Raw genomic sequence first — 25,918 nt, 5'->3', positions numbered from 1 at the left:
TGCACCTGGTGAGGCTGATGAAGGGGACAGAGGAACGGTGTGGAAAAACAGACAGATGGTGGCAGACATTCTTAGAGAGAGTGGGAAAGGCAGGAAGCCGTGGAAGGAGGGGTAGGGGGATTGGAAAAACAGCAGCTGTTTGGCACTGAGGAACCGGACAACATAAGATGCTAAAATGAATGCGCACGGCCTGTGCAATGTTCTTACATAGGCCTGTTTCTCACTGCATGCAAAACTGACAGGCTCATACTAATATTAACTGATTCCTCACTGCCCACGTAACAGAAGAATTATAAAGAGAGGAATCCCGATGAATGGAAGATACTTAATGCACTACACTACGGTCTTAAAAATAAAGGTTCTTTATTGGCATTTATTACACGGCTCTGTGGAATACTTGATTCTAATTGGCCAATCGCACCATCCAGCGGTATGTTATTTCCCGATAACAACTGCTGAAAACAGATAACATCCGGGTTACTGAAGTCAGCTGCGCTATACGCTTGCTAGAAACGTTCTTTCTTCGTGGAAGTTTTGCATTTGGTGAGCTAATAAAATATTAAAACTCAGTCAAATCAATATTTTGTGTATAGTTAATTAATAATGTCATCCAGTATCATGGACTCGCTCTCTCGTTTCATACAAACGCAGCTGCTGCCATTTTGTGACTGTTTTGTACACTGTTGGATTATGGATTATAAATTACAAACAGGTAAGATTTTAAAACAGTTTAATCTCAGATCAATATCTCTTATCCCCATAATTATTTATGGGGTGAAATGCTGCTGTGTAATAAGTGGTATTAAGGTACCATATCCCTTAAATGCCGCGCTAGCAACTGCTCTCTCCGTGGAAGCTTTGCGTTTAAAGAGCTAATAAAATATTTTGACTCAGATCATTATTTTGTGTCTAATTATTTACTTATGTGGCAAGTAACCATGTAATAAGCGGGATAATATCTCAGAATAAACCCCAACAGGGTGACCAGGACCCCGACGCAAAGCAGAGTAGGCTAAGTATCCCTTACTTATGGTTCCGTGGAGAGCCTTTAACATCCAAGAATCTTTGCATTGCACAAAATATTCTTTATAGTGGAAAAAGGTTCTATGTAAGGGATAATGTAGAGCGAGGCGGTTGTTATAGCGAATACAACCCCGAGAGGCTGATCAGGACCCCGACGCGAAGCGGAGGTCTACATTATCCTGCTTATTACATGGCTACCTACCAAATAAATCAATAATTTGACACAAAATCTTGATTTAAAAAGGAGTTTATTGATTTAAAAACGATTGTATTGCTTCCGCTAAAGAAAATAGTCCGTTCCGTCTCTACGGTTAGAATCCTGCGTCCATAGCAACGCTCTGTTTTTCATGGCAACGGTGTGTTATACTTAGCAGTTCTTATTTCTTGATAACAGACCGCATTCTACATTAGAATTCAACCAAGCCATGTAATAAAGATCATTAAAATGTTCTTCACAGTTCACACCAAGACAAAAATGGTTCTTTTAATAACTGTTCACTTAAAGGTTCTTTGGGGGACCAAAATGTCTCAAAATTCTGTGGCATCGCAACAAACAAACCCTTTTGGAACCTTTATTTTGTGTACATGGTTTTAGTCCCACACTGAAGTTAAAGGAACACTCCAACTTTTTGGGACTTTAGCTTATTCACAGTATCCCCCAGAGTTAGATAAGTCCATACATACCTTTTTCATTTCTGTGCGTTCTGTAAGTGTTATTTGACGCACCCACCGCTAGCCTAGCTTAGCACAAAGACTGGATGTAAATGGATAAGGTAGCATACTAATCCCAGTAAGTGACAAAATAATGCAAACATTTTCCTATTTACATGCTGTGATCTGTATAGTCACAGCGTGTACAAATAACAAGGCTATATGAGACAGAGACCATTTTTAATCGTATAAATACTGGGAACTATATTCTCACTAGGCGTAGGAGCACAGCTACTTGGGCGGAGTGGCTACTTGGGCGGAGTGATTAGCGCAGCACACGAGACGCCCTGTGGTGAGGAGCAGAGAGTTCGCTCAGTTGGAGTAATAGAGTCAGCAATTACTAGATAGTAAATTTATAGTTTACAATCATGGGTGTTCGCTGTATCTTGTCTTACAGCTTCCAAAGTTTGTAACTCCTCGTCTGTGTATTCTGGCTCAAAACTATATGGTTCTGGATCTTGGTTTGAGTAATAGAGAAAGATGGCGCCGGTGTGTGTGGCCTGCCGTCTCCCCTCTATGCTATTGATGATGTCTTTACTGTCTCTGTTGTTTTTATGTTGTCACTCATTGATCGCTTATGATCGCCTACAACTCATAGACATTTATCATTCCATGCCAAAATTCTCTGAGATTCACCCCGATTTAAACAACTACGAGTTTTACTCACCACCCCTGCAGTCAAATCTACCGGGCTATCAACACCGGTGCGATTTTGAAGTTCGACGCAGGAAACGCCGGAGGAGACGCGGAAGGCGGGGTGGCGTCGCCGTTCGGCTGAGGTTGGCCTGGGCAACGGGCTCATCTTCCACCTCGGCGTCGATCTCCGCCTTGTTGAACTTGACGTGCCACTCTCGGCTTTCTCGAGGGGCTACGGAGCCAAATCGTCCGTGGATTCGTCCGATTGCCCCATGTACATCAACCGGGCTTGCTCAACGTACCTCCCCACGGTTCCGACGCAGGTCTGTTAATCATCATAATCTGCGATCACTCCGTAGTGCACTATATTTCCCACAGGATCCACCGCAGCTCAGGATGGCGCTTGCCAACGTTCGATCCTTACTTAATAAAACTTTTATTTGCAATGACTTCATCTCCTCAAACAATTTGGATTATTTTTTCGTGACTGAATCATGGATAAAAACAGGCGATCTAAGTGTTTTTTCCGAATTGGTTCCCCCGGAGTATGATCTCTTCAACACTCCCCGGTTAACCGGCAGGGGAGGTGGACTTGTGACTATTTTTAAAAACAGAGTACAGTGTCGCCAACAGTCAACTACCACTTTTACCAGCTTTGAACTCCAGGAAATTCATCTAAATTCTCCCTGCCCTGTTCTACTTCTACTTATTTATCGTCCACCTTCATCCAGTAATTTCATAAATGAGTTTGCAGATCTCTTGGGGAGCGTCTTGACTAAATATGACCATATTTTAATAATTGGTGATTTTAACATTCATGTATGTTGTTCTGCTAATGCTTTAGCCAAGGACTTTTTAAACCTATTATCTTCTTTAAACATTGTTCAGTGGGTTAATGGTCCCACCCACTGTCACGGTCATACATTAGATTTACTTCTGTCGTATGGTCTGTCTGTGGCCGATATTGAAATTAGAGATACTCCACTTTCTGACCACAAACCATTGCTCTTTTCAACATTCCTTCCTTTACCACCCACAACTGTACCACCCCATGCTCTTTGGTCTCGCTCTTTAACCTTACTCTCTCATGTCGTGTTCTCTGAAATGTACTCTGAGGCCGAAAATCATCTCATTTTGGACTCCCCTACTTCTCATCCGGATGTCGATGAGCAGCTACAAGCTTTTAATAACAAATGTTCCAACATCTTAGACTCCATTGCACCTCGAAAGCTTATTCACCCTCAAAAAAAGCCCCAGCCATGGATAACTAGGGACATTTGTTTATTGCGTCAACAATGTCGTCGGCTTGAGCGTAAATGGAAGAAAGACAGGCTTCAAATTTCCTTTGAGATGCTGACTGTTTCACTAAATAATTTCCAAAAAACAGCCAAGGCAGCAAAGCATAAATTCTTATCTGACATCATTGAAAAAAATGTGCATTGTTCCAAAACGCTCTTTTCTACTATTGATTCTGTTTTAAACCCTTCTGTTAAGTCTTTTCCTATGATCTCTCCCACCGAGTGCGAAAACTTCCTTAATTTCTTCTCTGATAAAATGAACACCACTCGAGCACAAGTTTTTACTTCAAGAGAGCATGTACCCGACCCTACTTTCTCCAGCTCACAATGGAGCCACTTTGAACTGATCTCCCTTCAGACATGCAGGGAAATCACTTTAAAACTGAAATCCACCTTCTCTCCTCAAGATATTCTACCTTCTCATTTTATAAAACAGGTATTTGACACTGTTGGTTCAGATGTTCTGCATATCATTAACAACAGTCTTTCATCTGGGGTTTTCCCTGCCTGTTTTAAACTCGCCACTGTGACTCCCATTCTCAAAAAAACATCACTTGACTCCGCTGTATATGCTAATTACAGACCCATTTCCAACCTGTCTTTCCTATCAAAAATTCTAGAAAAAACAGTCTTTATACAGCTGCAACACTATCTGCACTTTAATTCTATTTCTGATATTTTTCAGTCTGGTTTTAAACCCCTTCACAGCACTGAGTCTGCTCTTTTAAAAGTTCTTAATGACATTCTAACAACGACAGACGCTGGCGATACCATGGCTTTAGTGTTATTAGACCTGAGTTCAGCTTTTGACCTTGTAGATCACCAGATTCTCTTATCTCGGCTAGAACATTCGATCGGTATCTCAGGTATGGTACTCAAATGGTTCCAGTCTTTCCTATCTAACAGAAGTTTTTCTGTTAGATTAGGTACTCATTTATCTTCTGCGACCCACCTCAATTGTGGGGTACCCCAGGGATCGGTTCTGGCACCCCTACTTTTTTCATTGTACATGCTTCCTCTGGGAACAATTATGAGTAGATTTGGTGTGTCGTACCATTGCTTTGCGGACGATACCCAACTCTACATACCCATAAAATCTAAAGATAGCACTACATATATGAGACTGCAAGACTGTCTCCACGAACTCAAGCTATGGCTCACTAACAACTTCATGCTGCTAAATGACGACAAAACCCAAATCATCCAATTTGGTCCAAATGAGCTCTTTGACCGACACTGCACTGATCTTGGTACCCTCATGCCATACCTCACTTCTGAAGTTAAAAACTTAGGTTTCTACCTTGACAGTAGTCTTAAACTGACCAAGCAAATTAATGCCACTGTTAGAGCCAGCTTTTATCATTTACGACGGTTAGCCAAAGTCAAGCCATTTTTAAACAGGAATAGCTTCGAAACAATTATTCACGCTTTTATTTCAACACGACTTGACTATTGCAACTCACTATATGTTGGGTTACCTCTCACCTCCATCTCTCGTCTTCAGATGGTCCAAAACGCGGCTGCCCGTCTGCTCACTGGCAGCCGAAAGCGAGATCACATCACCCCAATCCTACGGTCTCTGCATTGGTTACCGGTTCGATTCAGAATTGATTTTAAAATTTTATTATTTGTTTACAAATCTCTTAACAACCAAGCCCCCAAATACCTTTCCGATTTAATTATCATTCATAATCCATCCAGATCACTCAGATCAAGAGATCATCATCTCCTGGCTGTCCCACGTTCTCGCTTAAAACGAAGAGGTGATCGGGCTTTTGCAGTAGTCGGCCCTAAGCTGTGGAACACCCTACCACTACATGTTAAATCAGCCTCCACACTAGCTGAATTCAAATCTTTGCTGAAAACACATTTTTTCTCTAAAGCGTTCAATGTACCATAACTTGTATGTTATTGTCTTGTTTGTTTGTTTATTTTACTTATCTTACTGTACTCTTATCTTACTCAACCAAGGTTGATTTTAAATGTGCTCTATAAATAAAATTGATTTGATTTGATTTGATTTGATTTGGTTTGATACCCAGTAAAATTCCTCTGACAATTCCTCAAAGTCAGCCATGATCACGAGTCACGTTCGCTACTAGCTAGTTAGTCACGTTTGTTTTGTTTACGGAACCATCAACAGGGCGTCTCGTGTGCTGCTTATTTTAACTTATTTTGTCACTTATTGGGATTAGTATGCTACCTTATCCATTTACATCCAGTCTTTGTGCTAAGCTAGGCTAGCGGTGGGTGCGTCAAATAACACTTACAGAACGCACAGAAATGAAAAAGGTATGTATGGACTTATCTAACTCTGGGGGATACTGTGAATAAGCTAAAGTCCCAAAAAGTCGGAGTGTTCCTTTAAAAGATTATATTACTTTGATGATTTTTGATGACGTGCCTTAAACAAATAGATTTTAAGCACCAAGCTTATTTTGAAACACACAGCATGCTGAAAATATGGTGAAACGATATTAGTCCAAACAATGTTTTGCAATGTGTCTATTGAAAGTAATATAAACGACTGCACTACTCATACATTGTTTGAAAAAAAAAAAAAAAAAAACATCTGTTTGGCCTTGATCCAAGTTCCAAACTGAAGTTTTCTGTTCAGTAACGCTGTCTGAATCCAGTGGTTCTCAACCTTTTTGACTCCAAGGCAATATTTGAAGGATAAGATATTTTTAATACTTCGTTGTAATGTCAAAGGTGCCTTCAACCCTTTTTTTATTCACAGAATCTATATTAAAGAAGTTTCAAGAATTGAGTGCTGTTAAGCATTTTTACTATTTATGAGCAATGAATTTACATGACTTTTCCAACCATTCGTGATAATGGGAGTTTTAAAAATGATTTTTTACTCACAATTACCTGATGAAATATGTTAAAACTTGACATATCCAGAAAACTTTTGATTCATATAGACATTTCTATAGCTTCTTAATATTTTATTAATTTCTCTTACTTTTTTTCCCAGGTCCCTGCTCCTTAAATAAAAATGACAATTGTTGAGGGAAAAAGTTGAATCTTGAATTTGAGCTGGTTTGGTTTATATTAAAGTTTATTTTTTGTCTCATTTTAAATAATTTTAAGCCATCTTATGGAAGTGTGCCCAGGTTGAGAACCACTGATCTAGACAGTTTAAGCAGTTTATTTTTGGTTTGGATTTAATTCAGGGTAGATTAATTAACATTTAGATGAAAATGTGACCCCTGTGATGTAAATAAGATTTCAAGATGATCAAGATTGTAATAATTTGCAATGGATCACTCCTGATAACATTTAATTTATTAAAAGAAATAGGCCTACTGGAAACACTACAATAAGGTTTCATTAGTTAACATGAACTAAGAATGAACAATAAGTCTACAAAATTTTTATTTGTTAACATTAGTTAAAGCACTGTGAACTCACATGAACAATGATCAGCTGGATTTGTATTAATTAATGTTAACAAATATGAATAAATACTGTAACAAATGTATTGCTCATTGTTAGTCATGTTAATAACTGAGACCTTATTGTAAAGTGTTGCCGAAATACTCAATGCAGTAACCCAGAAAGTGCAGCAGCAGCAACACTTTCAGTTACAGAAAGCATGCTGCTGCTTCACTTACACACTTGCTTATGCGCAGTGTGAAACAGGCCTTGCGGTAAGATTGGAACGCTCGCACTCACCCCCTAATGTTACCATGGAAATAAGCAGTGGCCCTTGTAAGTTCCTGCTGAGGAACTGAGCACCTCCTGCTGTTGTTTCCATCACGGGTGGATCTATTGCGCACTGCTGCTGAAGCTGATCTGGGATGACTGCAGGTCTCGAGGAGGGCAGCGGGTGTCTACACTAATTACTACAGCCTAGGAGAACCCTCTGAGCAGCATGATAGACAGACCGAGAGGATGTGGAGGGAGAGAAGGTGGAAGGACAGATGGAGTGAATGCTTATTTGAAAGAGTAAAAAGTAAAAGCAGAAATCAGAGCAGTTACGTGAGCAATGATGACTGCCTCCACTGGGCTTTCAACTGCACCGCATTTTGGCAGCATTTAGGCCAAAATGTCTTCAATTTTTGATGACATTAAGTAGCTAAATCTATGTAAATACAAGTGTAAGGAAGGGCGGTAAAAAAGAGAAAACAAGCAAAAGGAAAGGGCAAGGCAGAAAACAAAAATACCGGTGTTAACAAGGCTAACCTTACAGTATATCATCTATCCTCAAGTCCACCACTAAATTAGTTTAAAGAAAAAGGTGAGAGAAAAAGATTTTAAATGACTTTTCTTCAAAATTTAAAGCTGAAAGACAATAAAGTCTTATGGTTTTATTTCATGTCAAATTTTAGAAACCAAATTTTTGTCTACTGTAAATATTTTTTAAAAGTGTATTTTCAGTGTTGCTTCACCTAAACCTTGACACAAAACATGTTTTCCTTTAAATAATATTAAATATGGTGACAAGTTGGCCACTTTCACAAAACATTCCTGATGACGGCCCTGTGACAGTTTGCTTTTATGTCCAGGGTATGGAAAGGAACTGCCATCATATTTATACCATGTTTATTGGAAATATATAGTTCCCTTTCAAATCGGTCTCTCGAGATTGCATAGCTATAATATTGGGGTTATCCCCCTCCTTCCACAAATACTGAGGCCTGATTGCATTGCGCCGGTAAAATTAACTTTCTTAAATTAAATGAAAAATCGTCCTCCTTCACAAAGCATCACGAAGCAAGCATCGAATACTTCTCGCTGTTGACTTTCGACTTTGTTTAGAGTGCATGTTATAACGCTGCAAGTGTTTGCTCCTCAGGATTCTACGCCAGGCTCAGTCACTTTAGACTGTCTGAGCAGCTGTTCGTCTGTTTTGTAGGCTGCGCTAAAGGCCTGCTGGTTTCGGAACAGTGGCTATCCCATAAGATTGTGGAAACGAATGAGCTGGAATGAGCTTTCATTCATATGCTTCTAAGAATGAAACCTGTCCTTTTGGAGTTCGCGCTCACTCGACGAGGAGTTTGGCTTCTTCATGGGCTTGGGCTAGAGGAATGTCGATTCAGGATATTTGTCTGGCGCCAGGTCTGTCTTCGCAAAATCTTTTGCTAGATTTTACAACCTTGAGATTCCATCTTTTGCACCACTTGTTCTGCCTGCATGTGCAGTGAGATGGCAGCTGTTCTGGATTGTTTTTTTTTTGGCCACACCTGGACGCGCCCCCTTCGTAAGCGAGGCGATTTCGACCAGGTCGGGTGTATTGTTGCTTATTCCCGCTCCGCTATGAGCTGGAGGGCACTTATTTATGATTTATTGACTTATTACTTATTTATTAGAGGGAGGCCTATATATACATAGCCGACTCACCTATGTCCCTCAACAGTTTTCTGCATCCCTCCACCACCCCGTCTCCTCAATCTCGCCTGATTACTTTCCTAACCAGGGATACGTGGGGAGTACTCTAGGTTCGGGACAAATTCCAAGTTCTTTTCCCCTAGGTGCACTAGTGGATGTGAAATGGTCAATGGACTTGGCTCTATCGAGTCTGGCTCATGTACTCTTCTCTATGTTGGGTTACAACACAGCGGGATTGAACGCGATCCCCACAAGCAATGTCGAGAGACCAACTCGAAAGGAAACGTCTCTGGTTACTCTTAAGTTACCTCTGTTCCCTGAGAGGAGCGGGGTGGGTTGGAGTGGGTTTTGGTTCTTTTGCTGTTCTCGGCTGTAAAGACCTTTGAAATAACTGTAATCCTTTGGCGAAGTGATATGGAACTGTAATGCGGTCAAGACCTGCTGGAACTACTTTAGCTGTGCGTTTCCCTGAGAATAACTGCACACCTTAGAACGTTTGTCAACCTATCAGATTCAAGCATTCAACAGCCCTGTAGTATAATTACTTATAATTAATACAGACACGAATAAATTTGACACCCTTATTGAAGAGAACATGATGCTAATCGAGAAGTTTTTGCTTACAGACCAAAATAAGCATGTCCTGTTAAACAGTACAATTCAGTGGTAAAAAAATAAATGTATTGATATCCTACTTTAAGTCAAATAGAATTGTTTATTCATTTCTTAATGTCTGTGAATATATTCCATATTTTAAAAATCATAGATTGTGTTATGTGGTGCTGAAGAAAATAAGAAATGTAAACTCTGGGAACACTGTGAAATATAGTAAATCTTACATATTAATGGACAAATCTTATTTAATCTTCCATGTGATAGTTTGTAATGATCACCAGTGAGAGTGCCCGGGATTACCATTAGAGGGCACTCCAACCCGGACAAATCACCACACATCCACAGACTCCATTCCCCATAATCCTTTCCCAGACCATCATCCATTACCACATTCACCTGTGTCTCATTTCCTTGTTTAGCTCACCCCATATAAGCCTGGCTTTCTCATTCATTCTCTGTGACGTCTTGTTTAGTGTTTGTACTGCAATTTTGAGCGTGTTTGTATCTTGTTTCTCCTGTGTCCTGGTTATCTTGACTCTCTGCCTTTTCCCTCGGATTTCTCTCTTTGCCTCAGCCCTTATCTGTTATTTTTTGGTTTGCTTGTTTGTGTATGATCCTTGCCTAGATTTGGATTACGTCTTTGGATTGTCCTCTGTTCAATAAATACTGCATTTGGATCCTCAACCTTTGTGTCTCAGAGCAGTATGTGACATAGTTGATGTGCTCAGATTATTTTTTATTAATTAAACAATAAATAAAAACATAATATGGTTTGTATAATACGGTCACGATCTCCAGTCACCAGCCCGACACTGCAGCACTACATTTCCCAGCATCCCTCCTGGCTCCCACCTGCACACACTCAATCACCACCCGCACTGCCATCAATCACCCTCATCAGCAGCACCACATTTAAGCATGCCATCTACACTCTCGCAATGTCTGGTCTCGTAATTTTCTACTGTATGTATGGATTTACCTTACTGCTTACCTGCCTTGTGGAGCAGTAGTAGTAGTAGTAGTAGTAGTAGTTCGTCGTCCTCCTCCTCCTCCCACTGACAATCTTCATTCATCCACACCTGCAAAGGACAAAGAGACTTTCAATTCAAAGCTAAGTGGTGACTTCGCGACTTTCTCTGATACTGTTGGCTTTTCACTGACTCATTCCTTGTATATGCACGTTTACTTTTAAGGTAGTCTAATATTTTTCTGACTAACAAATTACTGACACAGTAAAGGGTAGATTTAAATAAAGAAAAACGAAATTTAAATAAAGAAAAAAACGAAATTTAAATAAAGAAAAAAACGAAATTTAAATACAGAAAAAACGAAATTTAAATAGAGAGAAATGAAATTTAAATAAAGAAAAACGAAATTTAAATAAAGAAAAAAACGAAATTTAAATAAAGAAAAAACGAAATTTAAATAAAGAAAAAACGAAATTTAAATACAGAAAAAACGAAATTTAAATAGAGAAAAATGAAATTTAAATAAAGAAAAAATTAAATTTAAATAAAGAAAAACGAAATGTAAATAGGCCTAAAGAAAAACGAAATTTAAATAAAGAAAACACTCCCCTTGCTGGAACACGTCATGCAAATGCAAAAATGAAAAATTGAAACCAGACATTCATTTTTCTTGTTTTTCCAGTTACATTATCAATGGATATTTGCCTTTTTCTCCCCTTTTTTCAATTTTACTTTTGCTAAATTGTGACTTCAGAAACAAACATTTGAATAAATGAAATAAACCGATTTTCTATTTTTCCATTTTTCGTCTTGTAATTTGTGCCGTGGGCGGTACCATTAGCACAGGGGTGTGGCCGTGGACTAACTTAGTCTTTACTATCATTTCATTGATGTAACTGCTTTATTTACTGCATGCACGTTTGAGGAGAAGTTTAAAAGACGGAACACGGGACGACATTTTTCACCCGAAGTGCCATCATTTTTATTATTAATAGTCTGTGCTAAATTATAAGGCAGTCTCGGAACGGCCATCGGGAGCAGCCGGGAAAAGTGAAATTCCGGTGGCCTGGGTTTGGCACATTGCCCTTGTTTGTATTTACCTATTCATTCTTATTTTATTTTATTAATATATAGCTATATCCTTGTTGTTGTTCATTTTACATGGTACAGTAGCCGAGGCAGCCACAACCACGAGATCCCAGACAGTTCATTTTCAGTGCAGCAGAACGGGGGTGGCTCGCGAGCAGCAGCGCTTTTCAAGATACTTCACGAGAATCTAGAATAACGATAAAAATTATAGCCTACTAAGCAAAAAATATAGAAAAAAATAAGCATATTTCCCCCCCCCCCACAATTTTTTAAAGGTTTTTAGCTCTCGTTTGTAGGCTAATACAATAGGCTATTTAATGTCTATAGTGCTGATTCATTATCGAATGGCGAATTTAATGTGCTCGGATAAAAAAATAAAAAACAAGCTGGGCAATGTGCCAAACGTAGCAAGGTATTTATGTTTATTTATTGAAAATAAATAAATATTATTGCTTTTGATTTGCAGCACATAGCTATAGCATATAGGCTATCGCCTCATGCTCATATCCCGGCGAACTGCTTCTATTGTAATGAACAGACTATATAGTCTACAACTGTGATTTAAGATAGATTTAGATAGATTTAAGGGCATTTTACGGGAACGAGAAGCAGTGTAGAGCTAAAGCACACAGAAGCTCAAGCGGATGCCTTGGTAACGAACAATGCCCGCTATAGTGAAAACATCTGCATCTTTATTGTATTGTAGACTATTACAAACGAGAGCTAAAAACCTAACAAAAAAAAGAAACTTTTTTTTTCTATATTTTCGCTTGGTAGTATTTTTTATTAGGTCAATACAAACAGGTCGGGCAATGTGCCAAATCATACCCAGGCCACCGGGATTTCACTTTTCCCGGCTGCTCCCGATGGCCGGTCCGAGACTGCCTTATAATTTAGTAGCCTACACGTAGACTATTAGCCTAATAATACAAGTTATGGCACTTCGGGTGAAAAAATGTTGTCCTGTGTTCCGTCTTTTAAACTTCCCCTCAAACGTGCATGCAGTGTAAATAAAGCAGTTACATAAATGAAATGATAGTAAAGACTAAGTTAGTCCACGGCCACACCCCCGTGCTAATGGTACCGCCCACGGCACAAATTACAAGACGAAAAAATGGAAAAATAGAAAATTGGTTTATTTCATTTATTCAAATGTTTGTTTCTGAAGTCACAATTTAGCAAAAGTAAAATTGAAAAAAGGGGGAAAAAAGGCAAATATCCATTGATAATGTACTGGAAAAACAAGAAAAAAGAATGTCTGGTTTCACTTTTTCATTTTTGCATTTGCATGGTATGGTCTGAAAACTGAATTGTGAAGCGTTACACGGACCCTGACGCCCGTTTCACACATACTCCGTTTGCAGTGCGTATGCGGTGCGTATTTTTTTCCGTACCCATGTTAACAGGTTAGAGCTTTCACACTGCACACGGATGCAGTCCGGCGATCCGTTCCAGTTGCGGTGCGTATACAGCAGTGCAGCGATCGTTTCCGCACCGAGTCTATTTTTGCTGTGCTGCACGCGCTGAATTAAAGTGACAGCGCATGTTTCGTGGTCAAAATGAACACAGATTGACCTAAAAATGTAGCAATTTCACCATAAATGCGATTAATTAAATAAAATGTAGTAATCTCAACATAAATGTATTTAAATACTTTTTTTTTTCACTTTAAGACCGGGGTAAAGCAAGGAAAGCTACAATTTACCTCAACAAGGTGACATAATGAACAACACTTGTCTCATTCGTGGAGGTGGAAAAACAAGTTCTTTGTGATATGCAAGATTTATTGTATTCAAATTTAAATGAAAAAGAAAAGGCACGAGAGTCGGCTGTTTTTGTCAATTTTAAGTTTTAATTTAAAATGTTTGCGATTTAATATAAAGTACATGGTTAAATATTTGCCCACTTGCTTGAGCAACTTAATATAAGTAAAAGTAATCCATTGAATAATAGGCTGACGTTGTTTAAATTGTGTTTAAACGTGCGTCTGTTAAAGAGTGTATATGCGTACAAAGACAATCGGAATGCTGAGACGTTAAGACCGGGGTAAATCAAGGGAAAATACCATTTACTTCAATAAGACAACATAATGAACAACACTCGTCTCATTCGTGGAGGTGGAAAAACAAGTTATTAGTGACATGCAAGATTTATTGTATAAAGATTTAAATTATGCAAAAGAAAGGCAAGGGTATGAGTCTGCTGTTTTTGTCAATTTTAAGTTTTAATTTAAAATGTAGGCTATGCGATTTTAATAGTATAGCCTACATGGTAAAATATTTTTACCACTTGCTTGAGCAACTTAATATATAATTATATAGAAGTAATGCTTTTAATAATATGTTGTTTAAATTGTGTTTAAACGTGAATACGTCTATTAAACAGTGTATATGTGTACAAAGAGAATCGCAATACATAAAAGTTGCTGATATCTTCTGGATTTGAAATACAGTGAGTATGTATTTGTGGTATAACAGCAGCGAATCAGTTACGCACTGCAAACGCAGCATATGTGAAAGCACTATTGCGTGTGCTGCTCCTGCACTGCATACGCACTGCAACACGCACCGCATATGCACTGCACACGGAGTATGTGTGAAACGGGCGTGAGACGCGTGTCTCACACAGGCAGTGTGCAAACTCCAACCTATTAACATGGGAGCTGAAATAAAAACAGACACGCCACAGCAGCTGAGACTCTCACGCCAGCAGCCAGTGTGTCGCCGGCCTTATTCAAGCGCGAATGAGAACCGTTTCGCGGGGGATCCCAGGTGTCAATAAAAAAAAATAAATAAAAAAAACACGTTTTTTCGTTGTTGTTTTATAAATGCTCTATGACAATTGTTTAATAAATGTTCAATCAAAATGCAAAACATCGCGTCTTTTTTTTTTTTTTTTTTAGTCGACTAATCGTTGCGCAGGACAGGACTTTGGTCGACTAAGCATTTCTTTGGTTGACTACAGCCCTAGTTAGAATATAACGTCTGGGGAACACTAGAGGATAACGTTAGAATATAACGTTAGGGGAACGCTAGAGGATAATGTTAGAATATAACGTCTGGGGAACGCTAGAGGATAACGTTAGAATATAACGTCTGGGGAACGCTAGAGGATAATGTTAGAATATAGCGTCAGGGGAAAGCTAGAGGATAACGTTAGAATATAGCGTCAGGGGAAAGCTAGAGGATAACGTTAGAATATAACGTCTGGGGAACGCTAGAGGATAACGTTAGAATATAACGTTAGGGGAAAGCTAGAGGATAACGTTAGAATATAGCGTCAGGGGAAAGCTAGAGGATAACGTTAGAATATAGCGTCAGGGGAAAGCTAGAGGATAACGTTAGAATATAACGTCTGGGGAACGCTAGAGGATAATGTTAGAATATAACGTCAGGGGAAAGCTAGAGGATAACGTTAGAATATAACGTTAGGGGAAAGCTAGAGGATAACGTTAGAATATAACGTCTGGGGAACGCTAGAGGATAACGTTAGAATATAACGTCTGGGGAACGCTAGAGGATAATGTTAGAATATAACGTTAGGGGAAAGCTAGAGGATAACGTTAGAATATAGCGTCAGGGGAAAGCTAGAGGATAACGTTAGAATATAACGTTAGGGGAAAGCTAGAGGATAACGTTAGAATATAACGTCTGGGGAACGCTAGAGGATAACGTTAGAATATAACGTCTGGGGAACGCTAGAGGATAATGTTAGAATATAACGTTAGGGGAAAGCTAGAGGATAACGTTAGAATATAACGTTAGGGGAAAGCTAGAGGATAACGTTAGAATATAGCGTCAGGGGAAAGCTAGAGGATAACGTTAGAATATAACGTTAGGGGAAAGCTAGAGGATAACGTTAGAATATAACGTCTGGGGAACGCTAGAGGATAACGTTAGAATATAACGTCTGGGGAACGCTAGAGGATAATGTTAGAATATAACGTTAGGGGAACGCTAGAGGATAATGTTAGAATATAACCTCAGGGGAACGCTAGAGGATAACGTTAGAATATAACGTTAGGGGAAAGCTAGAGGATAACGTTAGAATATAGCGTCAGGGGAAAGCTAGAGGATAACGTTAGAATATAGCGTCAGGGGAAAGCTAGAGGATAACGTTAGAATATAACGTAAGGGGAACGCTAGAGTATAACGTTAGAATATAACGTCAGGGGAACGCTAGAGGATAATGTTAGGGGAAAGTTAGAAGATAATGTTAGAATATAACATCAGGGGAATGCTAGAGGAAAACGTTAGAATATAGCGTCAGGGGAAAGCTAGAGGATAACGTTAGAATATAACGTCTGGGGAACGCTAGAGGATAACGTTAGAATATAACGTTAGGGGAAAGCTAGAGGATAACGTTAGAATATAGCGTCAGGGGAAAGCTAGAGGATAACGTTAGAATATAACGTTAGGGGAAAGCTAGAGGATAACGTTAGAATATAACGTCTGGGGAACGCTAGAGGATAACGTTAGAATATAACGTCTGGGGAACGCTAGAGGATAATGTTAGAATATAACGTTAGGGGAACGCTAGAGGATAATGTTAGGGGAACGCTAGAGGATAATGTTAGAATATAACCTCAGGGGAACGCTAGAGGATAACGTTAGAATATAACGTTAGGGGAAAGCTAGAGGATAACGTTAGAATATAGCGTCAGGGGAAAGCTAGAGGATAACGTTAGAATATAGCGTCAGGGGAAAGCTAGAGGATAACGTTAGAATATAACGTAAGGGGAACGCTAGAGGATAACGTTAGAATATAACGTAAGGGGAAAGCTAGAGTATAACGTTAGAATATAACGTCAGGGGAACGCTAGAGGATAATGTTAGGGGAAAGTTAGAAGATAATGTTAGAATATAACATCAGGGGAATGCTAGAGGAAAACGTTAGAATATAATGTTAGGGGTCCATACATCCATCTTCCATACTGCTTATACTGGGTGATTTACTGACGTACAGTGGGGTAATGATATTGGAGTAAAGAGGTTAGGGGAACGCTACACTGAAGGACAACGTGGATGTTAGAATATAATGTTAGCGGAAAGCTAAAGGATAATGTTAGAATATAACATTAGAGAAACGCTAGAGGATAACATTAGGGGAACGCTAGAGGATAATGTTAGAATATAACGTTAGGGGAACTCTAGAGGAAAACGTTAGGGAAACGCTAGAGGAAAACGTTAGAATTTAATGTTAGGGGATAGCTAGGATAATGTTAGAGGAAAGCTAGAGGATAATGTTAAAATATAATGTTAGGGGAACGCTAGTGGATAATGTTAGGGGAAAGCATTAGCTAGTTTCTAAATGTGCTGGCTGCTATTTTACATAACAAATAGATCAATAATATAAAACAAATCAACATTGGCCAAATAAGGAGCCATCAATGGTCTTACCTGTAATTGCAGCTTGCCTTATTGTAACATGTTACAGGTAAACAATTACAAGAACTATGGTACAAGTTAGAGCTATCAAGAGCTTCTTGAATTATTGGCCAAACAATCAGTTTTCACCATGTGTGAAATGTGTTCGGTTCTAATGATAACTGATATTAGGAAAAAACTGGCCTTCAGATATGACATAGCCAAAATCATAGAGGCTGCATGAACCGTCAAGGAGTAGGAAATAAACAATTTTAATATAAGAATGTTAAATAAAGTTTGACTTCCCATGGCACTTTCAAATAGGAAATTCTGTCAAACTGATAAAGTTCCAGTTGCTTAAATAATATAAATACATATCCTATTTAAACAAGTAATTGTTAACTATTTCTTTAGTTTATTTCAATTATGTTATTAACCCACTTTGCACGTGCGGATGATATAGATACCACAAAAGACCATTTTTAACTAAACCGCTAAAACTGTTCACACTCCAATGTTCAGACCAAAACAACACCCTTGGTTTTGGGAGAGTCCTCTTCAGTTGGAATGTGTCTTGTTTTTGAAAGCACAGTTATAGGCAGCAAAATTACTTTTGGCCCTTTTCAGTCTGATTCACGAGCTGTTTTTCTCTGCATTGCTGATCCTGAGATGCTGAAGCTGTTTTTCTCATTCTAGTTCACTTCAGTACTTCATAGTATATTACCGGCAAAGCGCTCGTAACAGCCCACCCGTGACCCTCTTCCTCCTGCTGTGAGCAAAGATGGCCAAATGTGTGTATATATATGTATATATATTTATTTTGCCAATAATTCAAATCATGTGAGAGAATGTACGTGTGATCAACAGAAAAATATGATCAATATAACCCTGCTAAGGGTTTGTTCTTCATTTCAACATCAGTTTCTCTTCCTTTTCATTCCTTTTTTGAAATTCCATCTCTTTCCTTTTCATCGCCCTCTCACTGGCAGTGGCAAAATGTATTTTTTCCACTCAATTGCTCCCTCATCAAGAGAGTGCACTTGCATTGATTTAATAACCACAGGGTGACATTAGTTCCTTTGAAGACTTTCTCCCCTTTGATGGATCTTTTTCTCATCTGATCTTTTTGTTTCTCCTCCATACAATTATTTGAACTCCTGCGGGTCAAAAACAAGTGTTGCCGCTTGTCACACCTAACTAATTCAGCCAGCAATTGAGTGATTTCCCTTTCTCTGCATCATTCATAAAATTTTAAAAATACTTGTTAGTTGGATGAACCAAATAAATACATAAAAATCAACCTCAAAAGAATGGCTATTAATCATAATCAAACAGCAACGACTGCCAACACTCTCATACAGAGAAATTTCATAGGCATGTGTTTTGGGCAAGTATCTCAAGTATCTCACATTTTTACTGATGATAGATTTACTTTGTTTCCAAATACACTCAACATTCCTCCAGGATTCATGTTGCAAAATATCTAATGAATGACCAGCATAGTTGAAAACATTTAAATGTCATGTTCAAATATATCAGTTAATTTTTGTCACTTATTACTACACACCTGCACTGAAAGTAAACATTGCATGTTATATATTTTTCCATTTTCTGCACAAAAAACGTAAATAAATAAATAAATAAAAAGTCAAAACTTTTTAGGATTCTCATGAATTAATGTCAAAAAGCATCCAAATTTAATGAAGCTGAAGTAAAGCGTTTCAGTGCCACCTACTGGAAAAAGTTTGTCCATCAAACCAAGTCATCTTATCTTTTTTTTTTTGATGTACAATGTATGAAATGCATTAATGAAAGTGTTTGGTTCACCATCAGTTAACAACAGGTAATAAATATCCATAAATTCTGAAATATTCATACAAAACCTGTCCATACAAGTTCACATAAAGGCTTTAACTTAACCTGATCATAACAGATAAATAACATTTATACTGTTAAACATACAGATTCTGTATTTCACCTGTGTTTCACAGAAGCATTAGGCGTGTATTTGGATTGTTTGTGTGGTCTCTAGAACCTGCTGAAATGATGTTCAGATCTGTTCTGATGTGCGTGGTCCTCCTCTCTGGATCTCCTGCATAATGGAGTGGACCACTTCAGATGTAGTACACTGACCTCCCAAATCAGCAGTCTGCAACTGCAAGGAAACAAATGACAACACAAGCTGTTTGAGTACAGAAGAGATGTAATATGGCAGATGTGTTTGAGTAAACAAGAGTAACATTAACTGATTTGGCTTATTATAGGCAAAGTTGAATGGCATGCATTCATACAGCTGTTTGACATAATGAGATTTAGCATGTATCATACCCGAGTTTCAGACAAAGTTTTCAAAACTGCCTTTCGAATCATCCTGGCATATGCGTGAAGCCTAGGAAAGGGAAAAGACAGCCCAGACATGAACAAAATGCACAGTTCTAATCCTGCAGCAACATTTTCTTGATTTGTATGTAGAATTATGGTGTATGTCATAATGCATGAAGGAAATGAGGATCTAATAACTAGAATATAGGTAAAACGTCCAATGAAAATAATCAAATGAATATTCATACACACGCACTTTAAGTGGTCCAGCATCACGCAGCCGGCCAGCAGTGTGGCCGTGGGGTTTGCAATATTCTTGTTAGCAATGCTTTTCCCAGTGTTCCTTGTGGCCTGTATAAACACAAGGAACAACTCATATATCCTCTAGTCACTCCGACAGCTGACATATCCAGTACCTGCTCTGTTCATTCTTACGCTTTCAAAAACAGCATAGTCCTTGCCGTAGTTGACTCCTGGTACCAGACCTGGACCTCCAACAAGTCCAGCACACACATTGCTCACCACATTACCATAGAGATTTGGCATCACCATCACATCAAACTGCTGGGGCTTAGAGACCAGCTATACAACAACAACAACAACAACAAAAAAATTGATATATAAACATATACTTTTCAAGAAACATTTCTTATTTTGAATGTTTTTATTAGTAGTACTTATGAACAGTAGTGTGAGCAAATTAGCTTTTGCTATAATCTCTATTTGCAATGCCTCTTTTTTAGACTTTCAATTAAAACTGTTATATACTGTCCCTATACAAATGAACTCAAAATAAATAACTAGATAAATATATTGTCAAAAATGATGGAAGCCTCCAAAGAATAGTTATAACATATAATAATGCAATACAATATCATCCACTTATGTAGTTCCCCATTTAAATACCTGCATGGTGGTATTATCCACAATCATGTCATCAAACGTGATATCAGGATATCCTGCTGCCACCTCTTTACAGCACTGCAGGAAAAGGCCGTCACCAAGCTTCCTATAAAGCAAAAGAAAAACAATCCCAAACTCATTCAAACTTGTACCATATAAAACCAATATTTGAACAAGATTCTACCATTCAAAAGTTTGGGCTTGGTAAAATGTCTTTGAAAGAAGTCTCACCAAAGCTGAATTTATTTGACCAAAAATAAAGCAAAATATAAATATTCTGAAATTTTATTTCAATATATTTTAAAATGTCATTTATTCCTGTGTTGTAAAGCTGAATTTTCAGCATCATTACTCCAGTCTTCAGTGCAACATGACCCTTCAGAAATCATCCTAATATGCTGATTTGCTGCTCAAGAAACATTTCTTATTACCGGTATCTGTGTTGAACACAGTTGTGCTTCTTGCTATTTTTGTGGAAAACATAATATTTTTCAGGATTATTTGATGAATATAAAGTTCAAGGGAACAGTATTTATTTGAGATAGAAAAATGTTGTATTTAATAAATAAATACATTATAAAAACGTTCCTGTCAGTTTTAATCAGTTTAATGCCTGCTGAAAAAGTATTAATTTCTTTAAAATATATATATATATATATATATAAATAAATACAAAATCTGACTGACCCCAAACTTTTGAACAATAACGTATATGCAGATATGTTCTGAAGCAGTATTTTGCCTGATGAATTGGCTGAAAATAAAGCAGGGTGATTCATTTGTAAGTGAGGACAGACTCTCACATGATATTAGCTTTGTGTACTGCTGTGACCTTGCGGCGACCTTTCTCCCTGGCCAAGTTAAAGGCATACTCAGCGATTCGCAATGAATTCACTCGTGTTATGATCTTTAGACTCTCCACCACCCCAGGAACATTCTGAAAGAAAGAAGATTTCAACTTGAGGAACGTGTGTTCAGTACCTGGTGTCCTCAAACTGTAAGAGACCCAAACACGGACCTCATGCTCCAAGCTGCTGTACTCTCCTTCAGTATTCTCTCTAATGATGATGACATCGATGTCTTTGTGGTGGCTCGGGACTCCAGGAAGAGACTGACAGTGCATCACGTTAGCATACAGGTCCAAAGATGTACTGTGGGAGAGTTCAAACAGTTTATATAAACTCACCCTATGGACTTATCACAGATAATCAAAGAAAAAAATACATCTTACCGAAGCAAATTGTTCCTGGATTTATGAGATGGAGGAAGGTTGTGATTAGTCTCTATGTTACCTGCAAAAGAGTATTACCTTTAATACAGTAGGAATGCGAGCACCGCTATTTAATTATGATGATAAAGTCCATTATTTTTATGTTAAGACCGATAACAGTTAAGTGGCATGATTTAAAATTTATATTGATTTTCAGATTTGCCAAATATTTAAAAGTGTTAACACAGTTTTGTTAGTAATTAAAATGGTGTTTTTAAACATGTACTTTAAGTGTGTGTAAGGTAATCTTGTGACAAAATGTAAAAATAGAGGAAATTAGCATGAACAATTAAATATCAAGAATTGGCCGATAACTGATGTGTTAATATATTTATATCCCTTATATATAGCAAACATTTCTGAGGTTAATGAACCATATTCCCATGCTCACCCTTAAGTGCTACTCCATTACGTTTGATTGCAGTAACAGCATTATTGATGTCATCCTCGGAGGAAGCAGCCGAATTCACATTGACAACCTCAAAGTCCACAGGCACACAGCAGAATCTGGGAATATTGTTGAATGCTAAATACATAAGAGGGCTTCTTTAGTGTTCGCTGGTAAAGTCTGTTTATAGAGAGCTTTATATTCAAACCTGAAAAGCTCTCTGACGTGGTTCAACAGTTCTGGTCCGATACCATCACCAGGGATCAAAGTCACAGTGTGTCTGCCTCCATATTTAGCAGGTGGGGGCTGATGGGTAAAGATGCCAAACAGACCATTGACAAAAGAAGGGTAGAAGCAAGGGTAAAGGTCAAGCTTACAATATGAAGCCAAACCTCAGTTACAGGAAATATTACCACTACTTGTCATTTGTTCATCAGCTTTCGATTCTACCAACACAATACTACTAAACACTGCCATTCAAAGGTTTGGGGTCAGTAAGATTTTTTTGTTGTTATTGAAAGAAATTAATACTTTTATTCAACAAAGATGCATTAAATTGATAATAAGCGACAGTACAGATATTTATAATGTTACAAACAATTTCTATTTTTAAATAAATTCTGTTCTTTTGAACTTTCTATTCATCCTGGATTTTTTTTATCACAGTTTCCACAAAAATATTAAGCAGCTCAACTGTTTCCAACATTGATAATAATAAGAAATGTTTCTCGAGCAGCAAATCATCATATTAGAAGGATTTTTGAAGATTCATGTGACACTGAAAAACTGAAGTAATGACGCTGAAAATTCAGCTTTAAAGGGATACTTCACCTCTGGGAAGATGAATGTGTATTTAAAATAGGTAATTTAAGTAGAAGAAATGTGGAGAAATTTTTGAATTTGGAGCTTTCTAGACTGAGAAAAGCCAGAAAATGTATTTTTGGCTTATGTGGATGAAAGACAACAACTCCCAGAATGCACTTGCTTCGCTGCCTTAGGAGGCCACGCCTACCGGTTAGAGAGCACAGTTGAAAACAAACAACAAGGCTAGCCTACGTGATGAGTTTGCCAGGGATTTAGAGACCCAAAATGTCCGGGACTCGGCTTTTGCGTTCTACAGTCGGCATTCATCATGTTTACTGTGGCGAGCAGGACGAGGCTGACGGCCGCGGGAGAACGGCGCGAGGCCGGTGGCTTCATTACTGAGACGCGCCGGGTCTCGCATCTCTCACGGAGGAGCGGGAATTTTCTTAGCAATGTTAAAACGCACATCAACCAATCACTTGTTTAGCGTTCATGTAAACACTACAGTCAGATTCACCAATCGGAATGAATTCAGTTAGATTGAAATGAGAGGTGTGCATGTAAACAATGAATGGCGACCGCAGAACGCAAAAGCCGAATCCCGGACATTTTTAACAGTCTCGCCCGCCGGACAAGTCCGGGAAAAGGAAGATGGTAACCCCTACTTACTCAGCTTTCTCCTATTATTCAGCTTTCTCCACAGAACAAGAGCATGCTAGCTTAGCTTCCAAAGAAAGACGGCTGATACTGTGTACATTCTGTGAGTGAGATCCCACCCTGTATGGGCGGGTTGAAAACATGCGGAACAACGCCATCTACTGGCTGTAGTCTTTAGCCTCTGGACAGAAAATCCTCCGATGACGCAAAATGACGATTTTTGCGTCATCGGAGGATTTTTTCCAGACAAAAAATACATAAATCTCTCCTCTCAGGGGGATATGAGGGGGGAAAGCATGGTAATTCGAAAATACTACAGGTTTTCTACTAATACAAAGCTTAATGCTAAATCCTGAAGTAACCCTTTAACATCACATTACATGTTTAAAATATATTAAAATAGAAAACGGCTCTTTTAAACTAATAATATTTCACAATATTGTTTTTACTGTATTTTTTTTTTTTTTTTATAAATGCAGCCTTGTTGAGCATGAGAGACTTTTTTCAAAAACATAAAAGAAACCTTACCAATCCCAAGCTTCAACGGTAGTTCTAGGTGAAACATAATATTTTTTTTTAATAAACCATATGGTTTTTCCATATAATAAAGATGATTTCATATTTTTGCTACAACTAATGTTTAGGGCCAAATTACCATTACATACAGTACGCTCAATATGTGATTGTAATTCATTTATATATTCAGCAGTTAGTTATTAAATTGCCATATTGAGATTAATCCACAAAAAAAACGCTGGCATTTTATATTCTACCAAACCTGTAATCAAATACCTGTCAGTGACTTGGATGTTTATTGTACCTGTTGATGATCTAAATATCAAGCCCAGACATCACAAATCTACCACACATCCTGTAAGCACATATATCGTTTGCAGAACCAGTACTCACAATAGTCTGGTCACGGTGAGTTGATGAATCAGAGGGAGTAAACAGGAGTGGTTAGTCAGAGGAGAGAGTCAAATCATTCTGCTTTGGTTATCCTTACACAAATCAGCTTACAACAAGCACAAGAGAGAAGCAGAACATTGGAGGTACAGTGGAGCTGCATTTAAGTGCTTACAAAAATGGTTTACATTAAATAAATATGACCTCTCTACAGGGAACCCAAAGTATATTACAGCCCTTAAATTAAGTACTTTCAGATGAATAGGGGGGAAGAGGGAGTGAGGTGACAGTAAAGGGTTGCAAGAAAAGATTAGTCATGCTGTAATTAGCTTTCGTTAATTAAATAATGTGTATTATCATAAATTAAGACTTCAGTCCAAAACTTACAGTATATGAGGACTTCTCCCTGTGGCAGCACACTGCAGGGCTTTTCAGCTGACATTATTTGATAACAGAAAAAGGAAAATGCATCCAGAGACAAAAAAACATTGTTAATTTTAGCTGGTCCGTCATAAAATAACTAATTGCAACATTTTCTACAAAGTCTAAAATATTTCAATTAATAGCCAACATCAATGATGAAATAAGGTGCATGTAACCAGACATGTCCTTGTCAGAGAGTGTAAGACATACCACACCTTTCCCCGACCTGACTTATATCTGCGACCTGCGAATATCTGTTTCTATTTTTTACAGACGATAAACTACACGTGCTTGCCATTTGTTGAATGATGACAATTTAAGCGGAGGCTTACTTTGGATACCGTGCACTTTAGTCCGGTCCATGGCTGCTGCAGACGCGTTGAGGAGAGGAAGAGCGCTGGTCTGGCTGCTGCGGCTATAGACATTTTGGATTGAGTTCAGCTTTTGCCGCTCCAGCATCAGCAAACAAACCGAATTGTTGAGCCAGCAGTGCTGTTGTTCCACAATCAGCTGACACAAAACTTAAGAATGAACTTTTATAACCAAACAAACTTTGCCTTTGGCGCGCTCTAGCGTCCATTATGTGTGTGTGTGTGTGTGTGTGTGTGTGTATCAGTGTATGTATTAATATATATTATATATTTTTAAATACCACTGTGTACAAAATTCTTACAAATATACAACTCACAACATCTAAGAAAACTAATTATTAAACAAAAATATACAAGGATATATCCATTTGTATCCATCTTGTCGAGCTTTTCAGTCATGACGTCAGTTTGTAGGCCAACACATTTGCCCACCATGGGTTTAAAAAAAAAAAAACGTTTTTCTATTCATTAAGGTCTGTCACAACATTACTTGAAAACATGCACGATTCGTGCTACAACACAAATTACATACATTCATAGATCAAACGTTTGCTAAGTTGCTACAAAAGGAATAGGCCTACAACTATATCACAAGTGTGAATTTACGTGCTTGAATCATATACAGACAACCATTGTAGGTCATAGACATATAAAATATTTATTATGTCCTTATGAAGCAACTTACGTTATTAAAATAAGCACTCATTTGAACTGAATATGTTGCTTTGGACTTTATAAATCATGTATAGCTCAGACAAACTGTGAACCAGTTGAAGATACTCTTTTCCAAACTATTTGGAAAGTAAGCCTAGAATGGTGAGGATTTTCATT

The 25,918-nt window shown here is 38.1% G+C and overlaps 1 protein-coding gene across 1 annotated transcript; it reads right to left on the bottom strand.

The window, feature by feature from the left end:
- Nucleotides 1-10,599: 10,599 nt before the first annotated feature.
- On the bottom strand, nt 10,600-25,228 carry LOC308702845 (isocitrate dehydrogenase [NAD] subunit gamma, mitochondrial-like). Its single transcript, XM_081385972.1, has 13 exons — nt 25,049-25,228; nt 24,681-24,728; nt 22,135-22,232; nt 21,930-22,045; nt 21,500-21,560; nt 21,287-21,419; nt 21,072-21,205; nt 20,272-20,374; nt 19,801-19,947; nt 19,622-19,716; nt 19,372-19,432; nt 19,079-19,198; nt 10,600-10,699 (listed from the first exon to the last, which is right to left on the bottom strand). The coding sequence occupies exons 1-12, from the start codon at nt 25,139-25,141 to the stop codon at nt 19,094-19,096; spliced, it is 1,194 nt and encodes a 397-aa protein (XP_081242098.1). The 5' UTR covers nt 25,142-25,228; the 3' UTR covers nt 10,600-10,699; nt 19,079-19,093.
- Nucleotides 25,229-25,918: the final 690 nt, after the last annotated feature.

This window comes from Scardinius erythrophthalmus, assembly GCF_964197995.2.
Source record: "Scardinius erythrophthalmus genome assembly, chromosome: 15".
NCBI lineage: Eukaryota > Metazoa > Chordata > Actinopteri > Cypriniformes > Leuciscidae > Scardinius > Scardinius erythrophthalmus.
The sequence above is the reverse complement of the archived record's forward strand: the minus strand, read 5'-3'. Positions and strand labels throughout refer to the sequence as shown.